We start from the raw sequence: 24,028 nt of genomic DNA, 5'->3' as shown, positions 1-24,028 counted from the left end.
CCAGGTTTGATCACACAAAGCAGAAATAACCTTATTTTCAGGTTTTACAGTGTGACAACCACTCTTGGTCCTACCAGTGGTCCAACAAACCAACTATGCCACCTCTCAAGAACTAACATGAGCAGATGCCTAGTACAGAATACAGTCAGTTTACAGTATTTCTTTGGCATTGTCTCCCAGCAATTTATGACTCCCCAAGACTGAGGTGCCTGCAGTTCTTTTGTGTACACCAAATTTGTCTAATTGTTTGTTGTATCCATGTGTTTTTAGGAGACTGAATATCCTCTGGCAGAAAATTCCACCATTCAGCTGCCAGTAAAACAGTATTTAATTCAGCTTGGGTTTTGATCATCTAGTTTCAGATGTCTCTCACAAGGAACAGGGCACATCAGTCCCTATTTTACCCTTTCCTCACCACTCACTAGACTGAAGGATCATTATCTGAAACAGCCCACCAAGTTTGCAGCAAAGTATTAAGTAAAACTTCTGCAAGTGTACAATTACATTTGTTCAAGCTCAGTTTAACAAAAGTACCTTTCACTGCCCAAATTATAATTTGCAGCCTTGTAAAGAGTTACTACTTTGTTTTAATGGAATGTGATTCTTCCTTCAAAACTTGGAAACTCATTTTCTGAGAAATAAACCACTGGTGAACATAAACCTTCAAGAAGAAGCCTCAAATGAAGATTTGTATCTTGGCAGGCACAGAAAACTCCTGCACCTCAAAACGTGTTGTTAATTCCACTAAGGTGCATTTTACAGGCTTGGCTTATCTGTAAGTGTTTATGTTCTGGTTTAGAAGCTGCACTACTAATCAATCCTTGTCACCTATCTCTACTTTGCTATTTATCTTCTAACGTCAAGGGCATCAGTCAAGATGAACTAATGTATCAACTCCTATGCAACAAAACAAGCACGTAATGAATATTTAAGAAATCACCAGAAAGTAAGCTTTCAGAGAAGGAAAAAAAATAATAGCATCACAGTAATGGTTTTATCTAGGCACCAAAGACAGTGAATGCCAAATTACATTGCAAAAGGAACAGTGGCTGTACCATAGCAACTCAACAGAGAAATGAAAATCTGTAATGGGTTTCCCCTCCCACACAATCAGGGTGGAAACAGGTTTTTTGGCAAACAGACTAAACCACAAACAGGTTCAGAGGTAACATGTTCCATTTCACTTCTTTGTCTGCAAGGCCATCTTTTCCAGCTCCCCCTAGTGCTTCAACAACTGGGAGTGGGGGGAAACCCTGCACAACAAACTCAAGAGTCAGGGCAGTAAGACAGGAGAAAGAGAATGCAACAGGTTGCGGTTTCAGGACCACAGTGCTCTATACCTTTCACAGCTAATCACACCACTTCTGAGCTTTGGCTTTCCTGTCTTCACCCTGCACTTCCAAGCCATGTCTCTACATTTATCTTAGGTAGTGCATCCTCAAAGCTACCTTCTGTGTGCTAACCTTTGAAATATTGGAACAAAGCTGGCTATGCCTTAAAGTAGACCTCAGAGGGCCAAAACAGGCTAAAAACGCCTCCCTCCTACACCTCTCCCCTTCTAGTTCATTTACTGTTTGGTTAACCAATGTTTTTCTCTGATACAAGTCCATAATGTGCAACATAAGATTTTGATTAAGAATAGTTAAAGAAAGCATAGCTGCCATATTTTCTCACTCGCTCTTTCAGGGAATAGGTTGCAGGTCAGATTTTCTAAGGACATACCAGAATTTATCTCCCGTAAACTTGTATTATTTCCACCAGTCAGGAACTTCCTAAGCAGGAAGAGTCCAAACTACAAGGCTCTTTTTACTACAGCAGGGGATTTCTACTTCTTCACTACCAGGCGAGATACAAGATGCCTGAGCAAGAATCTCAAAGAAATAAATACACTAAATACCAGGTTTTCTATTACAGGCTTCACAGCTGGGGGTTGGAACCTATATAAGGAATCTGACAAATTCCTGCTGGTGTAATACACTGACAGGGCACTTCACAAATAATTGTTTCCTAGGGCAAGTTCTTAATTTTGTACTGATCTTTGCACAGATAACATAATTTTGTTCCTATGTTATATTTAATAGGATGGTACAAAAGAATGGGAAAAGCATTGTCATATTACAGCAAATACGCACTATTCCAAAGCTGGAATAACTGCAGGTATCAGTTTAATTCTTTACATAACCTACACAATGTACAATAATGAACAAATGTACATGTACACACATGAACAAATAAACAACAACCTAAACTCAGGTGATCCACCCTCAAAGAGCAGGTCTGGTAACATCACTGCTACTTAAAACACCTTTCACCTTCAACAAGGAAATCTTTAACAGTTATTGAATTAATCCTAATTAAATAAATTTCTTCATTTAAGAGTTTACTCATGGTCTTCCACAGGAAAAGTGGAAGGGAAGGGTGTGAGATACTCTGTCAGTTCTCAGCAGACTACACCACTTTGACAATCACTGAATGTTAGATTGCAACACAGGATTCAAGCCGATGTGACAAAAGTAAGCTCATTTAACAGACATGGCTATTTCTCTTATCTTTGCTTTGCACCTCCAAGCAATAAAACTATTATTAAGCAAAATAAGCCATTAGTGTATATTTAAAAGAAAGTATTTTCTATGTCACTTTATTAGCAATTTTGCAAATACGTGACTTTGGTATTTGGGCCTGTCAGAAGCAGACTGCAGAGTCTAAAATACCCTAGCTCCCACTCTCTTGCATACTGGAAAATTAAGGTTACATTGAGATTTAAATATACATGATGCAAGAAACTGTATTAATTTCAATTTTATTGTTTCTTATGCAATTCTGCAATCTTCCTGTGAGCTTACAGTAATACCTTTCCTGTAAAACCAGCAGATTTCAGTAGTCTTGGCAACCATACTGGTCATCTATTTCAAAGACTCTAAATGGAGAGTTTAAGCAATAAACGGATATTCCAGTGACACTGAAAACATCTAAGAAACAGTAGAAGCATTCCCACAATAAAGACTAGGAAAACTGTGTTTTAACTACAGCACAAGAAAACAACATTATTGAAATGATATACTTAAAACATATTGAACAAAATATTGAACTATTTCAGATTTTATGCCCTTGTAGTTTTCTGATTTGTATTTATACAAAAAAGGCAGAAATAGAAGCCAAGATACTCTGAAACCGTGTGTGAAAAACAAGCATTTTCCTGGCTTAGTTACAGAACAATCTTGCATACAGTCAGTGATGGACTGCTCTCCTTTTGCTTACTGAAAACCACAACTATCACTGCATGAGGTACATTGACACATTTATTTTAAAACAAACTCCTGTAGTTATCAATTTACTCATTCAAAGAATAATCAAATAATAGCTTTGTCAAATTATAGCCAGTCACTGCAAAAGAACAAAATTCCTCCTAGTAAACTAAACCATGCATCAGCTGTTGTGCTCCAAAATAACCATTGCTTTAGTTCTCTGGTCATTTATGTTGCTCAGAGTATTAATTATTTTAAGTGAGAATTTTGTATTTAATATCTGGATCTTCATATTCAGGGGGTTTGTAGTGTCTGTTACAGATCAATGACTTCAACTGCATGAGGAGAAAGCGTAACCTCTGCTTTCAAATACCTAGCACAAAAAATAACTTGCCACTTAAAATACACCTGTTCCTCCAACTTGAGTCAAAACTCCAATAAGAAACTATAACTGGAGAATGGCACTTGAGCAAATTATGGAGATTTTGGTCTTATTAGCTTGAGTGCAAGCAGCTAGCTACACCAGAGTAACTCCTGCCTCACCAGGCTCCCAGTGCAAGTGGTTCTACAAGAACAAGAGGCACCACTGCTACTAAACCAGCTCCATCCAGAGCTGTAGGTGGAAAACCATCAACTGCTTGCACTTAGGTCAAAGTTTAGCCATAAACCAAATAAGATCTGTCCAAAGATAACAGAGAACTGACTACATGCATTTTTATATAACATTTTCAATCTTGGAAAAGATTTCTCTATTGTTGGAATATATCTGGATAAAACAAAACAAATGAAAACAAAAACCAAAAAAAAAAACAACACAAAAAAAACAACCAAACAAAAAAAACAAACAAACCCAATCAAAGAATAATTTGGGAACTGCCTGTATCCTGGTAGTTGACATGACACCGAGTGTTTGGAATCCAGTGAAGTTCATAGCTGATTCTTAACTAAAGCCATGAGACTCCTACTTTTGGCTCTACAAACTCTAACATAGTCCCTGGTGTCTTGCCCAGGACAGGAATTAGTACCGATGAAACATGCCTTCTGTCCACACTAAAACTGCACAGCTTGGTAACAGATTAGACAAGGTATCCCACACTAAAACTGCAGAGCTTGGTAACAGATTAGACAAGGTATCAGAACTAAGCATAAGAGGACTTCAGAAAGCTCCGAAAAGCCTGCAGAGTTCTGATAAGCATAGAAGAAAATTCATACTAATCAAACCTTCAGTTTTGCATCCTCAAAAAGAAGAGGAAATCTGAAGCAAAATGTGGAGAAGTGTTGCATAAAGTGCTGCTTCCAGTGCAGTTCTGGAAACACAGGCATGCTGGGGAATTTGGCACACTAATGCAATTTGCCCAAGAAGCACATGCTTCTGTTTCTAAGACATGGTTGTGGCCTCTATTCAATTATAAGGATGACAGGAAAATGCATTTCTAAACTGGAGTAAACATCTAAATTTAATAGCATCCCTTTACCATACCTCATGTACTCCCTTTCTTCAAATAATCCCTCTAGGAAACAACTGATTTAAAAACAAATTGCAAGATATGTTGGGATATAGAGAGGTATTTATCATATTGAAGCAGTAAACTGTAATAGCTTCTGCTAAAAATAAAAGTTTGACAAGGGGTATTAAATGTGATTAAATTTTCAATCCCTAACAGTTAGGCTTCAGACATGACTTTTGCTAGGAAGAAGATCCTGTCTTCCATCCCAGAAAAGATTTCCTGTGCACTCCACAAAAGATTTCTGCCAACCTGTGGTGCCACCCATAGTTAAAACACTCTGGGTCAGGTTAACATCTCACCTTGCATATGCTGTTTTCTATACACCTATCTATGCTAAGGATTTTATTTTTGAAGTGATGATAAATGCAAACAGCTCAAACAAAACCTGTGTAGTGATTTTAGATTTAAATTCCTAAGGCTAACAGATTTACTTCTAAACAAATTCCCCCTTTTCTTCTGATTTTCTTCTCTCCCTTATTCTGCCATTTTTGTCTTGACGCACCAGATCATTTTGAAGAAAATACACAGGCATTCAAAAGAGTTGCAAAGACAACAGTTTCCTTCTCACATAATTTCTGAATGTCTGGGTCTGCTCAACTCTCAGTGCCAGGAAAAAAGGGCCTGTTCTTTCTCTCAAAAATTGTTTTAGACTTTTTTCAGTTTTATGCAGAAGCCAAGTGTTTCTGTCTACATGGTGTTAGGATCTTTATAAATATATATATATTCAGAAACTACTGCAAAGTCAACATTGAAAAACAATGTAATAATACATATACATGTGTTGTTTTAACAGCTTCTCCTAACTGAAACATAATTTGCACTTTTATCATAATGGAATATGGCAAAAACTGATGTAATAGCAATAGCTGTCACCTTACAAAACTGTTAAACCGCTTCCTTAAATTAGTTCTCTACCCAAGAGCTCTAACACAGGGGACTTGGAGTCCGCTCCACTTGTATGTTTTGAGAAACTGCATACAGAAATCAGTAATTTGAGTTAGTGGCTCGTGATTTATTTCTGTTTTTTTTTTTTTGTAACAGAAGGTCACTGTCAAACCTCAGAGCATGCATCTGAGTATGACAGGTTAACTGAAACACTGAAAAAGGCATTCTTTAGCACAGTGTCATGGATAGGAAGAGACTGCTCACTGTGCCCTGCAGGCCACACTTCTCCCAACATCTCTGTAATTAAGCCCTGGAAATGACTGCCAAACTCAGGGATCTGAGTCACCTCAAGAAAGTAAGATACTAGGATAATTTCAGATACCTTAGGGGAGAGAAAATGAAATGCAGAGGAAGAGGTGAGGTAATTGCAGATTCTTTTATTTCTTAATTAATGATACATAGTAGAAAATCTCAGGAAGCTGGTTGATGCTAGATACCAGGAAAAAATCAGAATTGCATCTAGCATTGAAGACCCTTCTTTAAACAAGGGTCAGCATCCAAACAGGCTGAATTCCTTAAGCATTTACCTTAAGCTCTAACTAGAAATTCATGCCCCTGAATCCTAAAACCCCAAGAAAAAAATCACCCAACAAAAGATTCTGCCTTAATTAGTTTTTTCTGTATATTTCATTTTTTTTCTGTAACCTGAATTATTTAGCTTTCATTAAGCCTCAAAACCAGCACCTGACTTTCAGCCAGACAGATTTCATTACTTTTTCTCTGCAAGGATCCTATTCCAAAATGAGTATTAGCCACAGATTGCTGGGAATATCCTCACCACTATATAACAGATGCTATAATGTGTACCCAAATCTCAGTGTGTGGAAGCCTTACTCATTACATTGCCCCACCCAGATACACAGGCTGACAAGCCTGTATCCAGCCCAATGAGACAATGTGTTTGGAACATCGTATTTAAAACTTAAGAATTCAACCAGTTTTACTCGTGCAGGATGTATAAGGAAGTAATACAACTCTGTTATTTAGGCTTTGGTTTTACCAGGAACGCAACAATCTTAACTACTCCAGGAGTGCCTAACTCTTCAGGTATTCACCTCGAAGTTTTGTCAGTACAACTGCAAAGTTATCATCATCCTGAGACTCCCCCCCATCATGTGCCTAGCCCAGCCAGGTATCACTTAAGCTATGCTGCTACCTACAGGATTTCTGGCTCAGTCTGCAGCTACAATTGTCAGATCATGGCTGTGACTGTTTCATCCTCTGCTTCTCTACTGGTCTTCCTTCAAGAAAGCTGATGACGTTTTAGGTGATGCAGAAGCTTCTGTCAAAGCTCTGCCTGCTAGGAATGTGTAACAGAAGAGGACTGTCAAAGAAGCCAAAAGGCAAACTCACCAAAGTATCCACCCATCTTGCCTCCCTCCTCTCAGCTCCGAAGTGTTCATAAACCCAGACACATCAATCACTGACAAGCTTTAAGAGGTTTAAATCATCATCAGAAACAAACAGTTTCAGGATATTTGGCCCTATCCTAATATTCAGGATATTAGTCTGTTAAACTGGGGAGGGGGAACAACAAAACACAGGGAACAACAAAACCCAGGAAACAAAACCACCCTACTACCTCACACTGCTTAATCTTCCTTTAGACTATATGCTCTGTGATCTTCAGCCCAGACTCCAACTTGGGTGTGGATGCCACACTAGAGCACTGGTAGAAATTTATCCTAGAAAAATTATGTCCACACAGAAAGCGATTTAACAGCATTCAGACACAGATTACAGGTATTAAAAAAAAAAAAAGTAAATATGAGCATTTGCTCAATTTAACTTTATAGTCATGGAATTCTGCTGTAGAGATTCTTACTCACTATGGACTTGGAAGCAACAAACCAATTCCGCAGGTTAACTGAATAAAGCTCTAGCACCTTTTCTGTACTTGGATTATGAAGAAATCTTGATGATTCCAGATAACCTGAAATTGTCAGGTTGAGCTGCAAAACGGACATGTATCTATCTAGATATACATTTATACATACATATATGTACATGCAAATGCATATATGAATATGCATTTACAGCACATAGATCTTACTAAATTTTGTCCAAATAATTTCAAATGTGTAACATGCTTTAAGTATTCAGAGCATTAAATACCCAGTGGTTAATGTGAATGGAAGTACAAAAGACAAATTCTCCGATGAGGTTACTATAAACCAAAGTGTACCAGGGGGTTTTCCTCCTTATGGCAGAGGGTTGAAAGTAAAATGATCATAAAAATAACAGAATCTGTTGGGTTGGAAGGGACTTTAAGACCATCTATTTCCAGGCCACCTGACATGGGCAGGGACACTTTCCACTAGACCAGGCTGCTCAAAGCCCCATCCAACCTGGCCTTGAACACTTCCAGGGATGGGGCAGCCACAGCTTCTCTGGACAACCTTTGCCAGTGCCTTATCCACTCTCTTAAAGGATCTTTTAATGATACTCAAGGTCCCTTCCAACCCAAACCATACCATGATTCTATGGCTTCAGGAAGCCAGGTAGCAGAATTAGAGAAGCTGCAATTGCCATTTCATGCAGTACAGTACTTGATATGAAGTACACCTGCGTGTAAGTAGTACACAGAGAACTAACCTCCACTATTACAGTGCTACCACAGATTCTTCATATCTCAGCAACAAAACACAATCAAAACAAGCACTGTAGTGTTATGTGCAATCTGAAGCTAATAGGAATGACAGGAATTCAGGCTGCTGTTATTATGGAGAACAAACCATACAGGAGCTACAGAGATGCAATTCTGCTTGTATGATGCAGGTGAAAAATAAGCAGCTCTTCTTAGTTCTGCCAAGATACAAGTTTAAATGAATTACTATAAAAGAGGGCTGCGATGGTAAAGTACATCCACATACAGCAACCCTCCAGTACCTAAAGGGAGCTACAAGAAAGGTGGAGAATGGCTTTTTACAAGAGCATGTAGGGATACGACAAGGGGGAACAGCTTTAAACTGAAGGAGAGTAGATTTAGGTTAGATGAGGAAGAAGTTCTTCACTGTGAGGGTGGTGAGACACTGGCACAGGTTCCCCAGAGAAGCCCCATCCCCGACAGTGTTCAAGGCCAGGTTGGACGGAGTTTTGAGCAACCTGATCTAGTGGAAGTTGTCCCTGCCCATGGCAGGGGGGCTGGAAACAGATGAGCTTTAAGGTCCCTTCCAACACAGACCATTCTGTGATTCTATGAAATAATGAATAATTTTGTATTTGAACCAGCAAGAACTATTAAACATAGGACAAATGGCACAACAGGCATAAGAGGAAGTTGGTGTTTGCTTTTCAGCTGGTGCTTTCTATTGCTGGATCAGGAAGCTTTGAGGAAATCCACACCTTATCTACAGGAGGGCAAACTCTGAACTCTCAACTTCAGAGTCACTGCTGCATTGGCTCCCAAACTTACAGTATGGTGTCAGACTGCACAGATACTGCTTGAAGCCATCAGATACGTTAAGACTCTAAGTGAAAGAGCAGGAATAATAAGGTAGTAAAAGGCACTAAGTGTAGGCTTTTATTAGGATTAAGGATTAGAACAGATTAAACAGATTAAAATAGTACACAAGGTTATCTAATACCCAGACAGTGAGAAGGCAGAAGCTATAAGGGCTAAAGAGACATTTGTAGATACATTCAATCTTCAAGCAGTCAAAGATAAGATCAGGTTCTTCTACAGCAGTCAACATGTTTGTTATAGCAACTGAAGTCTGTTCCTATATGGCCAATAGTTTAAGATTAGTTTGACACATCTTTGTAGGAGGCAGAGAGCGTCAAGTTTTGTTTTTATAATTTTAAGAAATTATGAAAAAGATTATGTTCACGTTTTGGAGCTATAACGCTTGGAAGAATTAGATTTTAAAATTATCAGCTTACTAGAAAGATCAGATTCTCTATGAAAGACCTTACAGATAACAATGACTTTAAGTTTTCTTTGCAGCCAAGACATTTTGTGTCATCTCTGAATTTTGCCTCTGGTATTCCCTTTGTGGGTTACAAAAACAGCCCTACTTTCTCCATGCCCAAGAGAACTTTATTTTTGACATTCTTTTTTCTGAGAAGTTTAGCTTTCAAACACCAAATGTTCTACGATGTCAGCTGTCCAAAGGGGGCAAGCTTAAGATCTCAGCCTCTCCACACCAGATATTCTCACCACATTCCCCAAGTCTGCCATCCTTCCAATCTCACACTGGTCTTATTTCAAGAGGCACAAACACTTCCCAGCTGAGTAGTATGCAAACAACATAAAAAAAAAACAGAACTCCCTACAAAAGGGAGTCATATGCAGCTCTCTTCAGATCAGGTGCATGAGTTAAATGCTTTTGAGACCTCTTCCTGCACCATTTTTCAGTGATCTGTACATTCTGCCTCAGTAGAAGAGTGCTATTTTCCCATATATATAGAAAATTTAGCCAGCTTCATTTGAGCAAAATGAAGCAATGTAACAGATAAAAATATAAGACAACTGGCTTTTCAAGCAAAACCAGAAAGCTCTGCTCTTTTAGCAAAAGTACCAAAAAAAAAAAAAGGTTATTACTAACAAAGATGAAAAACCTAAAAAACTGTGCAGAGATAGAAAAACAGTAGAAAAGGCTCTTTCTACTTCTTTTTCAGTAGAAAAGACTATCAGGTTCATCCTGAAGATTTTGGGCAGACCAAAGGAATTGAGATCCAAAACTGCAACTTTATACATAAACTCAGGAGTTGCCCATGATCCCACAAACCTACTCAAGTTTCACGCGGAAGCCCTAACAGTGTTCCTCTGTCTACTATCAGGAAAGCAACTGTCTTTACAAGCACCAGCAGTCACATCAAAACCCAGGAAAAATTCAGAAAACAGGTGATATTTCATTGCCCTCCAAACATTTAAATCCAGCCAACCTGGCACAAAACAGCCTCAGGATCCTCAAAAGGACAACCTGAAAAAGTCCCCCCTCACACTCTCCCCTTTTAATTTAAAACAGTAAAAGCCTACTGATGAAATGGCTGTTCAGGAAGTTCAAGTCCAAAGTTCAGTTCTCTCCTCAGCTTGTAATGAAATTCAAAAGTCTTAATTAATCACCCAGAAGAGAGCTGTAAACACTAAGAAATCAACCGCCGGCGTTGATACAGCACCCTCATTCCACCTGGCAAGACCATGTTAGAGACCCTGCCCTTTAGCTGGTTCCTGTTCAAAAGATTTCAAAGTGGCCCCCTTCATACTTCAAGCCCTGAAGCTACCTTGAGACCAGTACCTATAGAGAAACTATTATGGTGCATGGAAAAGGTAAGTTGCACTGTTAGTCATCATAGTCCTTGTTCTTATAAAAGAGGAATAAAGTCTTATGTTAAGGACAGCAAAGAGATGTAGACTAGATATTCTCAGAGGTTGGATTTGGGTTTTGTGTTTTTTTTGTTTTTTTTTGGCAACAGAAACTTTTCTCCTTTAAAAACCTGGCCATTTAAAATCAAAAGTTCAAAGTGCAGTCAGATACTGCACCTGCAGTCACACAATTTTGTGTCAGCATTTCATGTTGTTTCAAAGTCTGTTTAAAGAAAATTCCTTCCTGTTGTTCGGCATCAAAGAGTTAACTATGAAAGGCTAAGAAATGGTTTTGGTAGTTTATATCACTAGCTAGCATGGTGCTTGTGTATCTCCAAGTGAGTTGGGCATAGGCACACGTTCTGAATTCTCTGTTCTCCTCACTAATAAGCTCCTACTGCAAAAATCCAAGTGATCATACAAAGCAGGCCATCCTGGAAAGATGTCATTAAATGTACAGGGAAAGACAGAGGAAAAAAAGTTTATTTCTAGCTCACTAGGGCCAAATCATCAGAGGTCTTTAGGCACAGAGGTTCCATTTAGTTTAGTGGGAAATCACACACTTAATGCTTGCTGCTGCATTTAGTATGTCTCTGGGATCTCAGCCTCACCCTCTTTTAGGTACATTAACAACTGCCATAATTTAAAGAACCGATTTTATTGATACATCATATTTTTCCTGGTCCTCTGTGACTTAATTGCTAGTAATTACTTTTTTAAAACAAGGCTTACTGCTACCATACTAGGCATAGATAAGTTTCTGCTCCATAGGCTTGATACACCGGCATGGATTACAGAACACCAGCATCTTTTCCGTTTCAAGTACAGGACACCCACTTGATGCACCAGATTTGGTACATCCTAAAACTAAGATACACAAGAGTTTGTATTTATGGGGCAGCTTTAAGCCAAGAAATTCAGAGTTCCAAATGCAAGAGAACAGCCATATCTAAATAACTTATTTGCACTTTATTTTCAAAATATCCTTTTAAAAAAAGGCTTTATTACAATATCCCTCTCCTCCCTTCTGGAGCTATTTAGGGTTTTTGCTGTTTTATGTTGTCCCAGCAGTATAAAATTAATATCGATAAAACAACAAGAAGCATGCAAAGTCCCATAACTGGATGTGGTCTCTACAGTTAGATGAGTGTATGCCTGCCTTTTCCCTTTGTACCAGGAATTGCAAAATGATGTGAAGTCCTTTTGAAATAAGCAAATGTGCGGGAGTGAGGGAGAATAAGAGGTCTCCAAGAGTCCCTAACAGAAACTCCCACTTCAGCAGGGGTAGGATCCTACCCACAGATATCAAAACCCTGCAGTCTGTACCGGGAGAAGAAGCTCCTAAGGAGCAAAACTTTGTTGTAAGACAGTTGGAGCCCAGACCTCCCCGGAGGAGGGCATTCCACAAGCCTTAGGAAAAGGAGGCAGAGGCTTCTGCCGAGGTAAGTACCTTGTAACTGAGCTGAGAGGGACTCTTGATGCTGCTGGTACTTGAGCGCCGTGGCCTCAGCCTTCCTCAGCTGGCCCTGCAGCTCGTAGTAGAGCATCGCCCCGTAGAGGAAACCGAACACCACAGTCAAGAGCAGGAGGGTCTGGAAAATCCGCTTCTGTTTTCGGGAGCACATCCCGTTGCCCATGTCCCCGGAGGGGGGCCGAGGGTCCCCGCCCCTCACGGCTTAGCAACAGGCTGCTGGAGGCGGCGTACGACGAGGCGGAGACATCGGAGGCCCCGGGCCCGCGCCGGGAGAAGGAGGGAGTGAAGGGAAGAGGGGCCGGCCGAGAGCCTCAGTCCCTGGGCGGCGCCACCGCGGCCGCGACTCCCCGTGCAGCTTCCCCCTGGGTGCGGGCCCTGCGTGTCGGAGCTGAGCCTGCGGGACTTTGCGCAGCACGGGGCGGGCGCCCCAGCTGCATGCTGCGGCCGCGAGGCTGCCCGGCCCTCCGGCAGCTGGAGGGGGCGGCCCCGGCCAACTGTCCCGACCCCTGGGTTCCCGCGGTGGGGCGACAGGCGGCACTGGCTACTGCGGCCGGCGAGATGGGAGCTGCGGTGGCGGCAGCTCTCTGCACTCCTCAGGCAGTGGCTTCAGCCTAGCCCCGCCGACGGGACTCGCCCGGCCGGTGGTGCGCCGCCGCCACCTGAAAAGAACAAAGGCAACTTCCCCGGCCCCTCACTTACGTGTCACCTCCGCCCCGCCTCACCTCCCCGCCGCGGGATCCCCGAAGGAAGTCCCGCTCCGGACGCGGCCTCATTGGGCCCAACTGCGGGTCTCTCTCCTCCCTTCGGGGCGGCAGCGTCTGAGCGCATTGGGTGCCCGCCGCGTCCGTCCGGCCCGCCGGGCGCTTCGCTTCCCTCCGCCCGCCCCTCTCCGCACTCCCGGTCCAGCCAGACCGTAGCCGGGGGTCGGGGTCTGGGGCTGGTATGAGGGGGCCGGGGTGTCAGAGCAGAGGCGTCTGACACCGGGTGGGATGAGGAGCGCGGCCGGTGCGGTGCTGCTGGGCGGGGGCTGCCAAGGCCTGAGGCAGTCGGAGGGTCCTTGCCCCCACGGCGCAGCGGGGCCTGCGGGATGCCCAGAGCATGGGGTTCAGGGATCTCGTACTGAGAAGGCAGAGTGTCAAAGAACCTGGTTTTATAACCGAGGACTTGATTTATTTACACTCTTCTGCAGATTAATGTATTTTTTACATAGCTCGTTTGCTGTACTTTGTTTCGGGGTGCCAGCTGCACCCGAGAGGTACTGCTTATGGCAGCCTTCGCTGCTCTTTGCCTTTTCCTTCTTCGAGAGCCGAGCTCAGACCTTTGGTGGATCTTAATTCAGGCCCAGGGTTATGTCTGTGATAATGCAGTGCTCCTCAATGCTGCTGTCGTGCATTAAAGGTGAGACAAGTCTTAAAGCATGCTTGCAGAATTAGCACAACTAGAGTTCTCCCTATGAGTATATCTTATTGCAGAAAAAAAAACAAAACATGAAACACCCACCCACGACTCCAGCTAAACTATAAGCAATACTTTAAAAAAAAAAAAAAGACATACCCCAAAATTATTTTTCCTAAATGTATCTTAACTCGTTGATCTATGTTTTTCACAGATACTGTTCTGGCCTTAAAAGAAAAACTACATCAAAGAGGCTTAAAAATTTGTTATTCAAATATTTAACATATACCAGTAATTAATAGCAGCCCGTACCATAAGCTGGTATGATTCCTATCTAAATGTATTTCAAATTTATATTTGTTGTCTTCTAATTTAATGGAATGCCTTGCTTTCTGTTTGAGGAACTAAGGATTCAAAATTAAGAGTTAGACAGCCAGGCAGTAAGTGCTTTTAAGAAGCTTTGCCTTTAAGAAGCTTCCTGAAGTTCTTGAAGTTACATTTAAAAGCTTTTTTCCAAAACCATGAGTGTTTAAAATTGACTCATCTTCATGCAAGTATATAGTATCTATTTCATTCTCAAAATAGATCCTAAGGAACCTACTAGGACTTCACTACTGGAGGAAATTCCAGTTTTCTTTCTTCTCGAGACTCCTTCAGAAACTCGTTTTTGCATTACCAGGCTCCTCAGACTAGCTCAGTTTACCAGAATGAGACAATCCTTTACTTCTAGACTGAGACTTTGAAATCACTTGGGATTTATACTTCAGTATTTCAGCTACTCACATTATTTAATTTCTTGTGTTGCAGCCTGTTGCTTCCATTATCTGTCCTAAAAACCAGTCTACGCCTTTAGTTTTTGTTTACTTTGCATTGGAGAGCAATTGCCTAACCAGGAACTTCATCGGATCATGGTATTCACTTTGGGTTATCGTTATGATGAACAGGTATCATAAATTTACGAGGACAATGAATTGGCATCATTATTTAGTACCTATTCCAAACCCATTAAATCAATTATGTTGTAAATATACTGTATCTGCTCGTAGAAATTGGCCTTATCATTAACAAATGCTGAGAAAAAAGCAAATTAGTATCTGCTTTTGCTTAATCAAATATTACTTATATTCACTAATAGCTAGTGATATATCTCCTCTTCAGCTCATGTAAATTGTGATTCTTCATGAGCAAACCAATTAGAGTTAAAATAAGGAATTTATTGGGAGCAAGGGACTATTATGTGAAGCTATTAGGCAAATTTGAATTGGAAGTCCCAAAATAGAAAGGTTTGGATCTAAAAGAGACTATAATATGTTAAAAAACATTAAATTAGTTGCAAGGGTAGGAATGTTACTAATCACTGAGTAAGTTACCGATACAATCAGAAAAGATGGGGGGGGATGAGCGCTTTCTGAGCCATGTTGTACCATGGGAAGAATTCTTGGAGGCTGCAAAAGGGAATTCATGGGCAGGCATTTCTACACACCTATTTATCATGTTTAGCATAATTTCCTAAGCAAATGAGGCTTGTGCAGTCAAACTGTCTTGTCAGTTTGTGCCTTGTAAATGCAAGCAGTTGGCCAGCACATTTGCCAATTTCAGACAAATTTAACTGGGTTGTAAAAATGTTGAGCAAAACAAAGTTCCTGTAAGTTTTGAGAATTAGAGGAGCAATATATAAAGTAAACCCTCGTAAATTTCCTAACAGAAGTAAACATGCTCAGACTCAACTTGGTAACAGAGAAGCTGTTCAGGGAGAGATGTTAGAAATGGCCCATTTCTCTGGGACCTTGACCACTAACCACAAGATGCGGGAACCCAGCCCTCAGTTTGGACATCACAGAACTACTAGGGTTTTCTCTCCCTTTGCATTCCTCTTCTTAATATAATTCTCTTACATTTTCTTTCACTTCTTCACTGTTGGTTTTAATATGCTATGATTATTTCCAGCTAGGGATACGAGTTTCTAATGAAAATGACCATTGAACATCTTTGAGTTTTTCCAGAATGATCCAATGAAAACAGCAGTTAAATAGATCAGGCATCAGGTCTTTTGTATTTTTTTTTAAACCTACCAATCAGTGAATCAGAGATCCAAAGTGATGATGGAAATGTACAGTGAAGGTTGTCCCATACAAGTCACAGTCCATTTATTTGGTTGCCAGAAGGTAAGGCATGTAAGATATGTTATTATCTCTCCAGCTACAAAGTATATTCCAACTGCAGATGATTAGGCAAGGAGGATCTTTTTGTCCAGTGACTAAAGCTTAGTAATGTGTACAAAGATTGTTTTCACATTTGGTGTCTTTTATTAGTAGTCAGGAACTGAAGGAATAAGAATGTTGGACTTCAAGAGATGAGTGCTCCTGGGAAAATTGAATTTAATCTTGCCTGAGGTCATAGTTTTTGACATTAGTGGAAGTCAGGCTTTTTATAGCTGACCTATCAGCTGTGTGTGTCTGAGGGTCCAGCTTCAGTAATCAGTTGAACTTTGCTGATGTCTAATTTGTGTTCAGGACAAGGAGAACTGTGTTTTAATACTGAAAATGGTGTGCTACTTAATATTCTGAAAAATAAAACCCAAACATAAGGTATCCCAAACTGGACCAACACAGCTTTGACATTTGTTTTCTGGTGCCCCAGTTCTGGCTGTAAAACAGTAGATGATGACTGACTTCTACCTCATGGATACATTTTTCTAAATCACTAGGCATTCATGGTAGGAATGGGGGTAAAACACTGGTAAGGAAATTCTGTATATGTACATATAATAATTTAAACAGTATTCCATGATGAGGTAAGAAAATGTTGTTACTAGTGGAGATGAATAAGGAGGCCATCCTCTGACTTTGAATATCTTGTTTCTGGTGCTTCCTGACTTAAACAGTCTTGTCAGTTTACTGGCTCCAAAACATTATCCTTTTTAAATAATTAATGCAGGCAAGCAGATGCATTAAAATGTACAGTTGTTTTAATAGGACTAGGAAGCAATGAGCTATGTATGCCACAGATCTGCAGCGTTGCCTTTCATGTGAGACATACAGGGCTCACCTGGAATTGCCATACATTGTGTCGTTGCCATACAGCCACCACAAATGAATTTCAAGGGGCAATACTCCAGTGTGTTCTGTGTTGGAGTTATTAGTTGCCTGTCAAGGCAGAATAACTTCTATGAAACACTGGAATTTGATCAACCTTTTGTTGCAATCTCCAGAAAAATTTCTTTATACCATTACATGCTCCATTGTTCTTGACAGCTACCATAAAAAACTGATAGTAAACACTGAAATATTAGGATCCAAAATAATTTATATACTATGTTTAATCATGAATGAACTTTAAAAAAAGGTCAGATGATCCACCTTGAAAAAACTTACAATTGGAAACCCCTGTGTTCCTGAGGGTTGGCATTTTACAACAAAGAAAAATAATAATGTTTTGAGTGCTAATGATAATATGAATGCTCTTATGATTAAGGGGTTGGATATTTAAGCCTTTAGGCACTTACCTAACAACATGTTATTTACATTGAACAGAAGTGCTCTGAGACAGGAATCCGTGTGCATTTTGCTTTATGCTATAGATCAATCTGAACCACTAAGTGAAATGCAAACAACAATAATGCAAACACAGCCTGCCCTTTGTAGAAAGATGTGTTTTGTAGTATGAGCAACTACACATAAAAAGACATGGGGCTGTGCCTGCAGTGAGGTGGGACAAGGAGAAAAATCCAACTCCTGGAGGAGCAACATGCAAATACAAGAACAGTTTGGTCACAGGAGACGGGTAGTTTTCCATGCAGTAGAGTGTTGGGAAATCCTGCATCCTGGCTGAAAAATTTTGGGAGGGAAGTGGGTTTCCCTATTTTACTATTTCAAAAGATGATAGTTTCATTCCATATTGTACAAGTTAGAGGAAAATATTGAAGCTTGGGAACGCTGACTGCAGACATTGTTTTTTTCTGGTACATACAATAATCCATAGTAATTACATTTTCCTGGTGCATTTCCCATTGGGCTGTCCAGATTAGAAGCCATGGCAGATGGAGAAGTTAAATAGGTCAATGAATTTTGAATTGCTCCATCCTCTGCTTTTTCCAGTCTTGTTGGCTTGCCTGTTTTTTCACAGTCTTTGTTTTTCCAGTACCTAAATAAAAGCCAGAGTCTGATATCCTACAGCTATAGAACTGCCTGGCCTTTCAGAAAAGAGAAATCCCATCTTCAAAATTGTTTCCATTATCATTTTGGTATAATAAGATAAGCTAGTTCATGATGAACTAATGAATATTTCATTGATGTTTATATCTGTGATATCTGATCTTTTAAGGATCTGAAATAGATGCTTTTAGGCAGAGTTTGGAAATAACTGTTTACCTTGTAGAGTTAATTTGAGAAGAGAAAACAGGCACTCGGGAATTTATATATAAAATCTCAAGAAATGTAGATAAAGAAATTTAAATGAGATTGAATTGAAATTGGGACTTTAACAGCCAGATTCATATTCATTTTCATCTTCATGGGACTGCCATCTCTGTTAGTGATATTATCGTGGCCTTCCAGACTCCAAATAGAAACTGTTTTTCCAGTCAGTTACAGGGTTATCCCTGAATTGCAGTTTTAATTTTAGTTACTTTCTTCTAGCTTTTGTGCTGCTCTTATACACCAGGAAAATGTGTACAGGCTTCTCTCACAAAGCATCACTGTCTGGCCTAATTGTTAGTCTTGGAGGTGCTTTACTGTTACATTACAAAATAAAATTAGTTCCAGAACAAGGAAATTTACAGTTTTGTTTGGGAACAGAAAACAGTACAGAGGGTGGAGAAAATAGCTGAATTTGAGAAAAACCTGTCAGAAAAATTTTAAGCTCTTCTCCTCAGAGATTTGTAACATTTTGTGTTTCAAGTGTCACTGTTGAACTTGTTAGGAGTGGTTGCACTTAATACGTATGTACTTGTTTGCAGTGTCTAGGCATCAGTTTCTGAAAGACTACCTAGGAACTCACCGAGCTCTTGCTAAAGAAAACAAGTCCTTAATTTCAGTGAAAACCCTCCTCATTTGTGGTGTTTCAGAAAGTTCTGCAGTTTCCTCAATTATTTTTTTTCCTAGTATTTAGGACTTCATTGTGTGTTGGGGGGGGGGGGGGGGGGGGAGAGTGGAGAGGAGGTGGTGGTTGGAGGGGCAGTTGGGTGGTTTTTTGTTAGTGTTTACCTTTTGTGCAAGTATTTGTCTTACCAGTAGCTCTAATGCCTTGAAGACTATGAGTAGGATTCTTTACCATGTGAGCTGCTGCAGGGTTGACATGGTCCTGGTGTTCAGATGGCTCCATGCACAAGACTGGACACTTTAACAGATGCGATGATCCCTCTCCCCAGGTTTGCAAACCTTTTCTCCATTTCAGTGATATAATTATAGCTCTTCACTGTGTTTTAAATTGTTCATCCTTGTGCCCCGTGTATATTTTATGTCTGAGATACCCCAAATTACTTCAGGCCTATTGACAGTACTTCCTGCTGAGACAATTACTTGGGGTTTTTGTTTGCCTTGAAGCCTTATTTTATCTGATTCAGTTTCTGAGTTCCCTTCAAAGGGTTTTGTGTAGGACAATCTCCCCATCCTCCTGATTACTACAAGAGAAATGCCTGCTGGCAGCTCTCAGTCACTGCCATATCAGTTTTCCTTGCAGCTTTACCTGCTTGCCCAGCTTGTCGGTCTGCCTGGGATAACAGGTGTTCTTGCAGAGGTAGGTTTATTATTCATGCACATGTGAGGATGACAAAGTAAAGAGCCACTAAGGACTTGTTGTATGAAGATGGTTCTGAAAGAAGCAATTAATGGTTATACCAGTAAGGTTCTTGAACTAGCTGTAGAAATTACATTGGAAATTTATATTTTTGTCTATGAAAAATCTTGTCTTTTGGCTTGGATACGTGCAGCACTGAAAGGACAGAAAAAAAGATCCCAGGAGCTGTTTGTTTTTGCAGTTGTTAAAACCGATGAGCTCAGTGTTTGGAAATGCTGCAAAAAGGGAAGGGAAGACCTGGAGCCAAGCAAGGGGAATTCATATGCAGGGTGGAGAGAGGAATGTCAGATAGCTGGTGCCACCTAGTGGGAGATGTCCAAAGGTTGAGTGCAACCAGGTGATGCTTCTACCCCTGATGGAATTTCAGAGGTCAGGCAGTGAAATAGACATCATTGATGAGGGTATTGGTGCTCAGCAGCATCAGTAAGCAAGGCAGGGAGTGTGTGAGATGAAGGCAACTGGTGGTGGATCATGTTTGGATGAAAAAAGAAATAAAAAATAGAAAGTTAATCACATCTCTGATACAGCTTCAGGGGGACTTGTGTCTTTTAGAGTTAGCTAACAAAAAAGAACTCCAGCCCTTCTCAATGAGCATAGAGGAATTCTTTGGCTGTGATGTGACGCAAACCGACTGAAGTATTGCCGTGAAAGGTTAGGGAGAGACATGAGACAGCGTACACATGCATGATTTATTAATCATACCTGAATTGTAAGTGCTTTGAGGCAATGGCCCTCATAAAGTTTTATAAGCATTTACACAGCACATTTACACTGTGAATAAAGAAGTGCTATGGCTGCTATTAAAACCCTTTGTATGGAATTATTGCATAATAATGATCCTTGAGAGTAAAAACTACTAATCTGTGTTATCAGAGACTCTGTGTTCTGGCCACACTGATAAAAAGAGTCTGAGAGGCATGGAGTCCAGCACAGAGCATCACTTTTTGTTTGATTTTGAGTTTTTTTTTTTAATTATTTTAACTATTTAACTAGTTTCCTTAGAAAATGATGCTGCAATCAGCCAAGTGTGTTGTGTTTGTGCATTGTTCTCTTTAAAACCTTATAATTCCTTGTCTGATTCAAGCAGACTTATCAGAGGGCAGCAATCTCAGATATTACATTCCTGAAAGTTTCATGCAAATAGGTGGCTGGGTAGAGGAGAGTGAGTCACCAGGAAAGGCTGAAATGTGGCATCAACTAGCATCTAATAACATGGAAAAATACTTTATAAATACTGGAAGTACAGGAAAGCTACCATTACTTTTCAAAGTAAACTATAAACCACAAGATTTTCAAAGGTAAGCTTCTGTTGGAACTGTTTGTTTAGGCAAAAGTAACAAAACTGGTAGCAAAACAGGAATGTGAACAGGATTAGGGCATTAAACAGCATCAGTGGTTTTGCTCCTGATTACGTTCTGAAGTGGAATCACATTGCTAGAACACAGTCATCATCGTACTCCAGCATGCTGCCTAGTACCATGGCACCATTTAATGATACAAAAGTTCTTAGCTAGAATACATTTATATCAGGAACCCAAAGGCAGCATTTGTCTTCACTAGATTTTTCTTGCTGCTTCATAGGGTATCTTAGGATACGATGAACATATTCTTGCTATTTTCCACTTGTTCTATTTTAAATGTAAAATAACCTTGTCCCTAGGTGGGAGTTCAGAACTACAGTATGTCACTACCAGCAGACTGATGGTCCTTCATGAATTTGGGAGACCTGTGACTTGAAAGAAGGTGGTAATTCACACAGTCCTAGAAAGAACAAATAGGAATGCACTGAACTTTCTATGCTGCCCCTGGTCTCCAGGCTCAGAGATGTAAGTCAGGCAAATCCTTAAGGAGGAGAGGGGGAGAGAGATGTCAGCAACCCAGTGGCCCAGATCATTGGTGATAGTCCATGTGTTTGGTAAATATCCCGAGTCCCACAGCGTCATGTACACTTGTGAATTCTGAACAGACCTGATTCTCTGTTGTTTCTCTTTGGATGTTTTGCAGGGTGTTTTTTGAATTTTACTTATGCTGGCCTGCTAGAGGGCTGGGGCATGAGATTTTGTAAGACTGGTTGTACATGCGTGTTATTTCTAGCATGTTGTTCATTATCTACTTTTCAAAAGGAATCTCCTTTTCAAACAGCCCCACAGAAGATCCTGTATTTAAAAATAGGATCCATAAAGAGTTTTCATTATCCTTTTGGCTTTTCTTCTTACATATTGCATAATTCAAGGAAAAGCCTGAACATATAAGGAGGAAGTGACACAGAGATACTGCTCATGATACGAACACTAAGCAAATGGGAAACAGAAAACAGAAATTTGGCAGAAGCAGTGAGGAAGATTAAGTACATCTGGCATAGAGTTGTGTTATTCCAAGGGGATAAATAACCAAAACAACTGGAAATCAAAATATACTATTGGATATTTAAGCATTCAAATACTGGCAATGAGGAGAGTGAATTTGCCAAATTCTGGTAAAATAACATTTTATTATGGTGAGCTTTCTACAGTGACTCTGGAAAACTTCCTGGTTGCTTAAAATTGACTTGTTTTATCTGTAAAGTGCCTTAAAGAATGGCGATGGCTGCTGCAACAAATCAACATGGCTTTTGAGTTCATATAGTGCATGCAGAATAAACATGATACTAAGAAAGCCGATGTTTTCCTCCAGTTTCAGACAGCAGAAATGTCCAAGCCTGAAGGTTACAGTTAGGGAAAGTAATTCATGAACTACTATCCTTAAGAATGGTTGATTAATAAGAATGCAATTCCTAATAAAATCAAGTATGTGTATATATTTACCTAAAGTCTTCACCGCTCAGAAGAGGAGCATATGATGTAATGCATGTTATGTATATAAAACAAAAACTTGAATTCCTGCAGTTTTCTGGGTGACATACTGGTTTTATTAAAGTCGCCATCAGATTACTGAATATAGTATACTCAAGATTTCACTTTTGATTTTTTTTTTTACTTCAAAATTTAATATGTGATTACTTTGTTTTGACTTGACTTATAGCCTAATGCATGATTAATGCTGATATGCAGTGATAAAACTTCCTCTTAGAGTAAATCCCAAGAAACTCTAGCAATTTTATTGTCAATTTGGGCTCATACCAATGTTACAGTGGAGAATTTTTTCATTTTTATTTCCACAGTAAAAGTAAGAGGCCCCATCTGAAATATGACAGCCAGACTGCACGTTGGAACACTTTAGGTCCAGAGCCAGACCTGTACTCTGCAGTCTGAATCTTTTTCTAATTAAAATGCACTTGATCTACTGTTACAGTGTTGAAGAGCTTTTGAAGTCATACTCTTGCTTTTTCAATTTTTCAGGGTATTCTGAGGAAAGAGGGTTGTCTCTGTTTTGGGACACATAAATAAAGTTTGGTTAATAGATTATAGTAACCACAGACTAGATCACATTCTAAGTTTCACACTCCACTTTGATTTGTTTGTCCTAAAACCTTGGCTGTTTTTTGTTTTTTTTTTTCCTTTTCCTGCCTTATCACAGTGATGTTTGGAGGCATATTAGGTTTCAAAGTCAGCTTACTAAACTTTCTGAATCTGTCTTTTTTTCCCCCAGGTCACCATACGATGTCTTTTCAGGATCTGTTCATGTGTTTCAGTGCAAATTTTGAAACTAGTTCAAGAAGTAGGTTTTATGTGATTTTCTGAAGACATAAAGCCTCAGGATCAGTCAGGTTTACCCATCCTCTTTGAACACATCACTTAATCCAAATATGCCAGTATTTCTCTATAAATATCAAAGGCACATGGCCTGTTCTGAAACAAAGTAAATTTTTGAAAATGTAAAATAAATTTACTTTTTTTGAGTAGGAATTATGATAGCTACGATATTTTGCTTCAAAACAGGTTTCTTTCCTTATTTGAAGGGAAAAGCTAAAACCCTGACTTTCCAGGTTCACACTGTTAGCAATGTACTTTTTACAGCTTACTTCAAAACCCATGTTAGCTCATTTGTGTGTGACAGAACCCAGAATGGAAAATTTCAAGGTTCTCAGAGGCTGGACAACACTTCATAATGTCACTTTTGGGGAAAGCAGTTGTTCCAGAAGAGCAGGGTTTGGTTTAAACTTGCTGTTTGGCATAATAGATTTAGAGTAGATATTAGGAAGAAGTACTTCACTGTGAGAGCGGTGAAGCACTGGCACAGGTTGCCCAGAGGAGCTTTGGCTGCCCCATCCCTGGCAGTGTTCAAGGCCAGGTTGGATGGGGCTTTTTGAGTACCCTGGCCTAGTGGAAGGTGTCCCTGCCTGTGGCAGGGGGTAGATGATCTTTAAGGTCCCTTCCAACCCAAGCCGTTCTATGATTCTGTGAAAATTCCTGCCTGG

General features: G+C 40.0%; 1 protein-coding gene across 1 annotated transcript in view; it reads right to left on the bottom strand.

Annotated features, from left to right (window-relative positions):
* Positions 1–13,067, bottom strand: part of GOLIM4 (golgi integral membrane protein 4) — a 32,607-nt gene extending 19,540 nt beyond the window's left edge. Inside the window, exon 1 of the mRNA XM_061452612.1 lies at positions 12,457–13,067. Coding sequence (XP_061308596.1) covers positions 12,457–12,643 — 187 coding nt within the window. The 5' untranslated portion in view covers positions 12,644–13,067. The remainder of the gene's footprint in view (positions 1–12,456) is intronic.
* Positions 13,068–24,028: the final 10,961 nt, after the last annotated feature.

The sequence above is a fragment of the Pezoporus flaviventris genome, unplaced genomic scaffold, assembly GCF_033815535.1.
Source record: "Pezoporus flaviventris isolate CSIRO_AGI_PZ_B2104156 unplaced genomic scaffold, CSIRO_AGI_Pfla_v1 ptg000013l, whole genome shotgun sequence".
Lineage (NCBI taxonomy): Eukaryota > Metazoa > Chordata > Aves > Psittaciformes > Psittacidae > Pezoporus > Pezoporus flaviventris.
The sequence above is the reverse complement of the archived record's forward strand: the minus strand, read 5'-3'. Positions and strand labels throughout refer to the sequence as shown.